Genomic DNA, 11691 nt, shown 5'->3' on the forward strand with positions numbered 1-11691 from the left:
ATTGAAAATGTTTCATACATTATTGGCTACATTTTTATGAATTAATATTTCATATTCTTTGCCTGTTATTGGAGTATTTTCTTTTTCCTTATGTTGATTTGTAGAGATGTATGTATGTATGTGTATATGTATGTGTTGTACATGATATACAGTACATTATTTGAGTACCTGTATTGTTTACTATGCCGAGCATTTGATATTCATTAACTGTTCTAAACATTTTATATATACTATATATATTCATTAACTGTTCTAAACATTTTATATATACTATATATGTTTATATGTCATAAAATCTCATGAGAATCTATGATATATATACTATTTTGATATTTTTAAAAGAATAATATATGCCCATAGTAAACAACTTGAACAATATTATAAGAATATATATACTATAATGAAAAAATGTCTTCCTTGCTCTCCATACTACCAATTGCTCTTTTTAGAGGCAACATCTGTTATTTCTTGTATTTATTTCTAGAAATATTCTGCATCTTATACAGACATATATGTGTTTAATTTCCCTTTTAAGTACTAAGTCATGTAATAGAATTTACCTTAGAGATGGTTCCTTTTCAGTTTATATAGATTACAAAAAAAAATTGTATTTTAAAGAAATTATCCTAGTGTCATTTTAATTTTTTTGATATAAAGCTTAAAATTTTCACATCATATTTATGTCTTTGTCCTTATGATTCTGCTTTTTATTCTTTGAAAGTCTTTCCCTGCGACTCTTAAGATTACAAAGAAATTGCATTTTGACCTTTTAAACATACTTGAACAGCTAGAAACCCTGTCATGATCTGACTCCCTTGCATTCTTACCTTGTGGCAAAGCAGGAAAGGGAAATAAAAGTTAGAGGAGTTGAGATCAGTAGACATTTCTCCAGCGCTTATTTGGTGCTAGTTGCTCGGCTAGCTGCCAAGGATATAAAGATGTTTAAAGGTAAGTCCTTGGCCTTGTAGGAGCAACTGCCTAAGGGCTTACGGCATGATTTGATCCTACTGCTGAGTGAAGCTTCTTTTGACTACTTTGCTTTCTTATAAGCTTATAAAGGTTTTTGCCAGTTTAAGAACAATGGCCTCATCATAAGCCCATTAAACATCAGGATGCTTTAGCAATATCTTTCAATTCATTTTAAAATTTTACTTATGATTCAGCATGCTATCAGTGTTAATATAAGCTTTCTGGGATGTAATTTTAACATATTTTAACAAATAACAAGATTTTACATACAGTCTAAAATTATTTTTTTTCAGTCTGTGAATAAGAGCTATTATATCTTGCCACATTCTATAAACAAAGCTACTTTTGTTAATTTTTTACAAAGAAAAATGATCAATTTTGCATCTTTCCATTAAAACGTGGGTAATACACAAAGAGGAGTACCTATAACTTTTTTCCTGTTTTCTTTCTTTCTCTTTGTTCTTTTATCTGGAGTCCTCTGGACTATATGTCTTTCTTATCAGTGTCTACTCTCACTAGGTGGTTGTGGCATGTGGAGAGAGAGAGAGAGAGAGAGAGAGAGAGAGAGAGAAAGGTTGGTTGGTTGGTTGATTGGTTGATTGATTGATTGATTGATTGATTATGGAGGCTGAGAAGTCCCACAGTCTGCTGTCTGCAAGCTGGAGGCCCAGGAGAGTTGGTGGTGTAGTTCCAGTTCAAGTCTGAAGGTCTGAGAATCAGGTGAGCTGATGATGTTAAGTCCCAGTCTGAATCTGAAGGCCAGTGAACTAGGAGAAGAGCATTGTTTCAGTTCAACAGTTAGGCCGAGAGTGAATTAATTTTTCCCTTCTCCACCTTTTCATTCTCTTCAGACTCTCAAGGGATTGGATGGTCCTAGCCACATTGGGGAGGTTACTTAGTTAGTTTACTGATTCCAATGCTAATCTCATCCAGAAACACCCTCAGAGACACATCTAGAAATAATGTTTAATCTGGGCACTCTGGGATCCAGTCAAGTTGACACATTAAGTTATCCATCCTAGCCTCTTTTTCTTATTTCGTGTATTCAGCAAAGTTCCTGATACATAGTAGGTACACAGTAAGTATCTCCAGAGTTGTACACTGCTACACCTTTAAAAACTACTTCAAATTACATTCTTCCAGCTAAAGAAAAGATACAGAGGAGTTTTTCGCCCAGCAAGGGTAGAACTATAGAGGAAGGAGACCTTAAATTAGAGTCAGTACCTTAGGTTAAAGTCAGTGCCTAAATCAGGAGTTGCATGTTGTTAAAATTGCCCAAATCCCTTAATTTGCCCATAGTATAATGAGAGGTTCCTAAGAGAGACCCCCTGGAAACAGACTGACCAAGGAACAGCAGGTCTACTTCTCCCATCTCATGCTCACTCCCAGGTATGTGCTTGTTAGGTAGGATTTCAGGGACATCGCCTGGACTATTTTAAGCTTCCTGCTCACTACCACCAAGTGGCACATGACTTGAGTGTGTCGTGGTTAGAGTACTCACTTGTAATGGATTGTGGCTCTTCTACTTGTTAGCTATGACCCCGAGACAACTACTTAAAACTTAGAAATGATCACAGCAATTAGCGAAACCAGCTAATGTTTACTGAGAATTTACCATGGCTAGATATAAATGCTAACGGTGAATTTCTCTTACTTAATCCTCATAACTTTATTAGTCGATACTATTATAATTACCATTTTACAGATTGAGAAAATGGCACTGATACTAACCCAGAGTCATATGGGTGGTGGACCCAGGACTTGAACCCAACATTCACTTCCGAGCCCAAGTCTCAGCACTAAGTCATGTGCCTCACGAGATTGTTATATTTAAGTTAGGTAGGACATTGCAAGTCGTAGCCCCTGTTTACTAGACAGAAACTCTTGAATAATGTTCGCTATTACCTTAGAGATTCTCAGCCATACTAGACTTAATGACCCTTTTTTATAACCAACAATTAATATTCATAGTTTTTACTATTCTTTAATGAAATTTGTAGAATATGTAACCTACGTAAACATATAATTTAAAAAATATGATGTATAATTGCAACGTAAAGGAGAAATAAAAATAATATATAGTAAAATAAATCATTTTTCTATAAATAATTAAAATAAATCATTTTACTATAAATTATTCAAAATATAAATGCTTAGGGATGATTACACTAGAAGACAATATGGTAGATGCTTACTTATAATGAATGTTTGGATTTAATAAAGATCGGCGCAATTTCATACCAGAAATACTTGAAAACAAGAAAGTAGAGGTATGGTGGATGCTAGAATAAAAACGAATATTAGGATGTGTTATAACAGAGTAGGCTTATTTGTATATGGTAAGTGTTACCATAGTTCCTACATGAATGGCTAGAGAAGCATTTAAAAATTGTGTGGTATGTCTTTGTTGTGTAGAACTGTCCTTCCCTTTGTAGAACATCTAGCATCCTTGGAATCCATCTGCTAAATGACAGTAATGTTCTTTTATCATTATGACAACCGGAAAATCCTCATGGGGCACCCACGTCTCAGAGATGATATTCGCACCTTCGAGAGCACTCCATTAGGAACATCATTAAGCATTAGTTGACCAGGGTTCGGTTGAATAGCCCATAGACTTAGCGCTTGATGTCTTGGAGCTTATGGTCTCCTTTGCTAATTATGCATTGTATAATTACAAAGTAACATATTGACTCATGCAGACATAATACAAGTTATTGTATACATTTTAGAGAAAGAGAATCAAGGAATGTGATCCATGAAAAATTGGAGCAATATAGAAACGCTTTCCTAAAGTAAAATTTTAATTAAAGTTGATGTAGGCGTGCTAATAATGTATAGCAAGTTAACTTGGTTATGAAATATTCTATTAGAAATTGTTTTTACCAGTGCTTGACCTGTGGTAACATGTCATATTTATGGTTCAGAAAGTAAATCAACCACTTAAATGATAAGAGTAAATCTTATTCATTGGAGAAAAATTGAGAAATACAGAAAATCATGGAACTAAAAACCATGACAAGTAATGTGAAAAATTAATTGATGTTTTAGTCCATGATTTAATTTATGAATATTTATTTTTTCTAAATAATTGAGATTTTATATGTAATTTATTTTTGCTGTATTTTTATATATATGTATGTATTTTAATTTGCATTCAGTTTTGTGGACTAAATAATACTTTTAAAAATGGCACAAAATTCTCAAAAGTTATATATGTGGTATTATTGTCTGATTTTCACCTAATATCACGTTATCTTTTCCTGTCACACAGTGTTCTTTGACAAGGTAATTCTCAATGGCTGCAATATTAATTTCTTGAACAGATAGAACATGCTTGTTGGATATTTACTCGTTTCTATATTTTTGATATTAATACATTTCTGCTTGAAATGGTTGTAGTAAATTTTTGTCTACAATAATTTCTTTCAAATAGATCCCTAAATAAGTAATTCTGAATCAAAAACTACTTTCCTTTTCAGGACTCTTGAAATCTACTGCTAAATTATGTTCTTGAAAGGCTAAACCATGGTTGAACCTAGAAGTTATTATGCTAAGTGAAATAAGACAGAGAAAGGCAAATACCATATGATTTCACTTGTATGTGGAATCTAAAAAACAAAGTAAATGAACAAACAAAACAAACAAACTCGTAGATACAGAAAAGAAACTGATGGTTGCCAGATGGGACAGGGGTTTGAGGCTGGGTGAAAAAAGGTAAAGGGATTAAGAAGTACAAATTGGCAGTCTCATAATTGTCACAGCGATGTAAAGTACAGCATAAAGAATACAGTCAATAATATTGTAATAACTATGTATGGTTGTCAGGTGGGTACTAGACTTATGGGGGGGGTCACTTTGTAAGGTATATAAATGTCTAACCTCTATGTTGTACACATGAAACTAATATAATATCGAATGTCAGCTGTAATTAAAAAAAATTTTTTTAATGGTTGAACAAGTGTATATGCCCACCAAATTGAAATTTTTGTTTGTCTAATAGCCAATTTTATAAACTAAAAGTAGCATCTCATTTTAGTGTACAACTCTGATTACTTGTGAAGGTCAGCATTTTTAATATATTCATTGGCCATTTGTAAATTTGCCTTTTGTCCATTTTTAAAGTTAATTTGTATTATCTTTTTTTAGTAATGATAACTTGTGGCATATTATAATGTTTTCTGCACGTTTTAGAACTAGTTGTTTGTGATCTTTTTGATATATAGAAGTTTTAAAGTTTTAAACCTACAGATCCAGTGTCATTTCTCAAACCTGTGTCACCTTTTTTTGCTCTTCTGTCTTATTTCTGCTCATCCTTCAAGGCCCAGTTCACAATTTTGCTTTCTCTGAGAAGGCTTTCCTTGAATACTCCAGCTTACAGTAATAGGTATTAGATATTATCCTTATCGTCTTATACTTTTGATTTAGTACACAATCTAACTTTACTAAATATATTTTAATTTTTTTTCTATTTGTATGGCTCTCTAACAAGATTGTAAGGTCTCTGAGAACAGAGATCTTGTATTTCTTTGTGTCTTCTATAGCATTTACCTTGGGACTTTGTGTGCTAGAGGTATTGAATAAGTGGATTTTGATCCTAATAAAATGACATTTCATAATTAGTACTTTTTACAAACATTTTCAAGAATTTCCTCTTATGTTATCTCACTGGATCTCTATAGCAAGCAAATGAAGTAGCTAGGATAGGGATTTTCATTCTCATTTTTATGGCTACTTGATAGTTATTTTCATTGTGAATGTGGAAAAAGGTGTGAAAAAACAGTATAACTCTCCTTTTTTAAAACCAAATAAAAGAACAAACTCTTCTGTAGTAGAAGTATGTCATAATACTGTGGTAGTGCATTCATGAATATGAAATAAAACTCTTAATATTCATGCCTAGTTCTGAGAATTTATTTTTGTTTCTTTCGCAGTGCCATACAAATTACATTCCTGTCTGTGGATCAAATGGGGACACTTATCAAAACGAATGCTTTCTCAGAAGGGCTGCTTGTAAGCACCAGAAAGAGATAACAGTAGTAGCAAGAGGGCCGTGCTACTCTGGTACGTGTGATATTCTTCTGAATAAATGTTAGAAGTGGTTGTGCCATAACATCTAAAAGGAAGTTAACCAGTCAGAGGTGTAATCCCAGAATAGCTGTCTGGATCGGCAGTGGTTGTGTGGAGAATGGAGAACTCTTTTTCGTCCCCATTTCATGTTGTTTTTTTAACCCCTGGTGGTCTCGTATTGACATGTTATTTCTCAGTATAGTTTTAATGTTTAATGCCTTTTTTTGTGGGGACTTTGCATTTCTTTTGCCTATGGTTTGACTATTCGAGTAAGATTTGGGGTGGGAAATGATCTGGGACCCATTTTGTTGATTTTTATTTTTTGGTTAAGGGGAACGGGTGGCATCCCAGGATCTGTCTCTTCCCCAGCTCTTCTCTTTTTATATCTTCTCTTTTCTGTCAGCCAACCCTTGTCACTCACCTTCTCCCAGTTGTTTGAATTTACGTTCTTCTCTTTTCCTTTTTGAGTTGGTAGTGATTAAATTTGGAAGTCATTAATGTCAGTTTTTTACTTGCATTTGTGTTTGGGGGCAGTGATGAGGGTGTGGTATTTAAAATAATTATTTGAAGGTTAATAGTATAGGTCAAGACTCTTCTTATATGATGCGCTCCCATTTCCTTTCTTTGTATTGCATTGACCGTGTTCACAGATTTTATTGGGTGCTCCAATACATAAGTGATTGATTGTCCATGCAGTTGATCTCAAACTCCAGGTTCACTAATATCACCTGACTCAAAGCCACCACATTACAAGGCAGAGTGGTAGACTGGAAAACGTGCTTGTACCAGGGTTAAAAGACCTGCCTTTAACTCCAGCTCTTATTCACTGTATGCTTTAAGATTGAGTTTAAGCCTTTTTTATTCTGTGATATCTTTCTTTCATGGCATCTCTTGGCAAAGTTTGTTCATACTTTGTGCATATCTCTATGTATATATCCTCTTGTATTTCACTTCTCCGACATATCTGTTTCCAGCCAGATCAGTCTTTTCTCAACAGGAGGGCAGTATGCCCTGCTTAGGGAGGTATATCATAATCCCAGGTTTGGGGTGGGGTTGTGTGGGAGAGAGAGGTGTGTGTGCACACGGAAAATAGAATATACATGAAGAACTCAACCTCATTATCAGAGTATTCACACAGTTACCCAGCAAAGGCTCTCTGCTCGACCTGCAGAGAAGCCAGTACTATGACATCAGCTTTTGAGAAAAGACAGAGCTTTATTGTGAGGTGGACTGGCAAGGAGACAGGAGACAAGGCTCAAATCTCTCTTCCTGATCAAGGGTTTAGGGTCAGGGAAGAACGGGCAGGTGGTATGTGGAAGTTCTGGCTGGCAGGCTTCAGCACTGGATTTTCCTGGATAACAGACCCTTTGCTTCTGAAAAGATTCCGATGCTGGAGTTCCTGTCGAGTCCCAGCACTTTGGTACCTTGGGGGAGTGTGAAATGTTGCTTCCAGTGTTATTGAAGGTCAAAATTCTCTTCTCTGCACGTGCTTCAGCTGCATGACATACAGTTTTGTTCTGTCGTTTCTGAATAACAATTCAGCATTTGGTTAGAAGCAGGATAAGACTAGTCCGAGTTGGTTCTGTGGTTACAACAACATTTAATTTATTTTGGAATTTTAAATGACATTATAGGAAGGTGTGAAATATTATGTTTTTAAAAACTGGACGTAGGTTGAAAAAAATTTATTCCTGGCATTTACCATGTTGTCTAGCACATAATATGTACCAGTCAGTGTATGCAGAATAGAAAGAAAAAGAGAGTGTTTTCTAAGAAAATTTTGGTCATCAAAACAATTTCAATGGAGTTCCCATCTTCTCTTTTTTTTTCTATTTTTTCACTCTCTATCTTACTACTCAGAGAAGATATAATTTTTTTTTATGATCGATTAACCAAACTTGAATGTAATTTTAAGACTTTCTATAAAATTCCGAGAAGATTTTGCAATGGGTACTACATAAAATAGATATTTTTCCAATTCCTCCTATTTCTGCCATATCTGGAAATTGAATGATTGTCTGAAGGAGCTTGAAGGGAAGGGACCAGCATTGTTATGGGCATTGTCCCCCACTCTAGAGAACTATTTGAAGAACTGGAGTGGGTTCTCTAGGATATCCTCTCCCTGGGAAGTGCTGGATAAAGCATCGAGTTCTTCGCTTGCCATCTCTGCTTTTTTTACTGCTGTGTGCCGACAGTATTGTGGCAGTATTCTCTTTTCAGTATGCTCTGTGCCATATGTTGGTTCTTTTAAGATGATAAAATAAATATTTTACATTCTTTATATTTTAGGCTGGCTCCTTGTTGGTAACTTTGAGGGAGGCTCTTTAATTTCACTCATAACATGTCTCCCACCTACATCTTGATAAGATTCCTTCTGGTTAGGTTTCCTGGAGGATGTTAATTTCATCCATAGTAGAAAACCTCCCCCCCGAGCTGTTTTGCTTCTGAACCTTGGGGCCTTTCTTAACTTTTGGCTTTGGGTTTTTATCCACATTTTTCATTAAGAAGATTTTTAGAGCAAGACCCAAAGCTCTTTTTCTTCCCTTTCTAATAAAAGCAGGTTATACATTATTCCTCTCAAGCTTTAACAAAATTAAATTTTTCTTCTACCTTTTAAGTGAGTTAATTAAAATATTTTCTATTTAGCCATTTACTTTACAATATTTATTGGTCTTTACTCTGTGCAAGGCGCCTGAATGTTTTTTGAATGGGCTACAACAATGTATGAGGTGTAGATGATTATGTATCCAAGGAATTTACATTTGGAAAAAGGCACAAAATAGATATAGAAGAATAAACTGTTAGCTATCCAAGAAAAATGAGAAAAGGGCTACATGAGAATGGCTATCCCAGTTTGATTTTTGATAAAAAATTTTACTATTTGATAAGACAAAATTTCCAGGAAAAGTGTTCATATTTACTTTTTGTTTTTCTTCTTAGATAATGGCTCCGGATCTGGAGAAGGAGGTAAGTTTGAAGTACTCCTTAAAGGACATTTCTTTTCTTTCACTTTTTAAAAAATAGCTTTATTGAGATGAAATTCACATACCATACACTTTGCCCATTTAAAGTGTATAATTCATTGGCTTTTAGTACATTCACAGAGTTGTACATTCATGACTGTGGTCAATTTCAGAATATTTTCATTACCCTAGAAAGCAACTCTGCATCCCTTAGCCATCACCCCAACCCCTCGGCCCCCCTTAGCCCTGGCCTTCTTTGTTTGATGCAGTTATTTTTCACCAAAAATTTGCAGTCAGACGAAGAGGAAATAAATTGAACTTGCACTAAAGTGCCCTCTCCTTAGAATCATCCCCACAGGTGACGTTAGCTTGGACCAGAGTATTTATAACTCTCTCCCACCCCTTGTTTACAAATTTTTGTTCATAAGGAATTTTCAGGGTACCATATTAGAAAAACTCTTGAATGAGTTGTGCATAGCAAAGAGAAGACTTTTAGAGCAACTCTAGTGGAATCTAGAGTTTAATTTGAACCATTGGAATTTTGCTGTTTGTTTTCTGTTTTATTTTACAAGTATATGAATTATTTCTGCTGTTTGAAAAACTAATATTTGGCAATAGCATCTAACAAAGTTTACTCTAAGTTACCAGAATTAAGAATGACTAATCTATTTCATAGTTTAATGAGGCCGTAATTCTTAATGGGTATGTACTGTATACAGAATAACCTTTGAGGTACTATGGGAGTACACTAAAAGAAAACTTACTTGGTAAAAGCCTACTTATACAAATTAAAACTACAGTTATGATTTTTTCAGCACTATCTGAAACCTTACTCCATACTTCCACATTTCATGGAATCCTAGAATTTCAGAGTTGTTGGGGACTTTAACGGTCACCTAGAGAGTAGAATAACTGTCCTGAAGAAGTTCAAGGATGACAGTTTCAGCTTTAAAAAAATGATTAAAGCTGTCCAACAATACAATTTGATTTAAATGGACATGTTCAAGCAGAAACGTCATATGTGAAGGATCAGATCACAAGTTTTAGAGCTTAGAGCTGTAAAGGATTTTGAGATAATGTGGTCTAGCCCCTGTGGTTAGATATTCACTTAGGAAACTGTCGTTCAAGAAGTGGAAGTTGTTCTCAAAATTAGCTCACATAGTACAAACACTGGATGTCTTGCCCTACAGATGTAGGTTGACAATTTTTTTTTTAGGGAGTATGAGTTGGAAAGGCTGGTGTGCTCAGATTAATACACAAATATTAGTGAGCTAATGGTGGCTGTATAATTTCTAGATCTCGTGATGTTTCTGAGGCCTTTGGTAGAATTACTTAGGATTATGATCCCTGGAATCTATTTGGGAGTTCATAAGAATTTGGGGAGGATTTCTACTTAAAGTGTAGGCGGACACCAAAAATTGCACGTTTGGAAGTATTACCAAACAGGCGTATTAGATCTGTGTACTTGCCTTTTAACACTTTCTCCTACTGATTGATGCCCCCTGAATAAGGTGTTCTTTCCCAAACCAGACTGAGAAATTTCTTGAGTAAACTATAATCCCTGAACTGGCCTCAGAACTGATGTCCCTGCTCAGTTTGAAATTGTCAGGTTAGGGTTCACTCTAGGAGAGACCCACAAAGGAAGGGTTCCCTAAAATGTGGGACATGAGCTAAGCTGGGGGCTGGTGGTAAGGACTGTTTTTTGTGCTAGATCATAGGAGTGCCACACACTTCTGCATTGAGGGGATTTTTCGCTGTGCTAAGTGGCAAAGCAGAAAAAGGGGGCAAATCTTTTGTAAAGAGACCCCTTTTGGAAATTAAAAAAACAAAAACGAAATCTCTGGAATTATCATTTTTATGCAGTTAGAAAGGCAGGTGTGAAACAGATGTGAGGAAAAGGTGATGGTTGTACTCTACTGTGTTTAATCACTTATTTGCTAACCAGCCTTGCACAGGCTATTTCATAGAGTAATTGAAATTTAGTAGTGGACTGAATTATTGCTCATGTTTCCCCTTCTCCTCTTAAATAATGTTATATGATAAGTCTCTTTAAGGCAGTTAATTATTAAAACTTACCATGTTGTTTCTTTGTGCATAGGTTAAGGGATGTTTTTTTGTTAGCATCAATAATTTTTTACCTCACAGAATATGCTGTACTCAGTATTGGCAACATTTTTGAATAGATTTGGAAAGTGATTATTTTCAAGAGCTCGGGTACATTTTCCCCAGAAATAAAATAATAGCTGCTGAAAACATGAAGCATACTGGGAAAGGATCCCAACTTTTGGTTGAAAATTTAATTTTTCTTTTTAAACAGAAGAGGAAGGGTCAGGGGCAGAAGTTCACAGAAAACACTCCAAGTGTGGACCTTGCAAATATAAAGCTGAATGTGATGAAGATGCAGAAAATGTTGGGTGAGTTGATTGAGGACAAGGGATAAACTTGGAGGTTAATCATCAGCTTTATTATATTGCAGAAAAGTATTTAACCTGCTTCTGTATATTTTGTGTTTGCCTTCTAAATTTTTTTGTTTAACGCTAGCCTGTTGATTTATCTCTTAAGATTCATATAATAATGTAGTCATTTAAGTCAGTTTAAGTGTTTTATAATTACTTTTTTAAGTGTTATAATTTAGAATGAGAGCCCATTTATAATTTTTTTGGTTATACTTCTGCCTGTTTTTTCATTG

At 34.9% G+C, this 11691-nt stretch overlaps 1 protein-coding gene across 1 annotated transcript in view; it reads left to right on the plus strand.

The window, feature by feature from the left end:
• The window catches only part of TMEFF1 (transmembrane protein with EGF like and two follistatin like domains 1), an 81902-nt gene that overhangs the window by 25155 nt on the left and 45056 nt on the right, over window positions 1-11691 (plus strand). Inside the window, exons 3-5 of the mRNA XM_011366271.2 lie at window positions 5904-6033; window positions 8980-9006; window positions 11320-11416. Of these exons, the coding sequence (XP_011364573.1) occupies window positions 5904-6033; window positions 8980-9006; window positions 11320-11416 (254 nt within the window). The remainder of the gene's footprint in view (window positions 1-5903; window positions 6034-8979; window positions 9007-11319; window positions 11417-11691) is intronic.

This window comes from Pteropus vampyrus, unplaced genomic scaffold (assembly GCF_000151845.1).
Source record: "Pteropus vampyrus isolate Shadow unplaced genomic scaffold, Pvam_2.0 Scaffold123, whole genome shotgun sequence".
Taxonomy (NCBI): domain Eukaryota; kingdom Metazoa; phylum Chordata; class Mammalia; order Chiroptera; family Pteropodidae; genus Pteropus; species Pteropus vampyrus.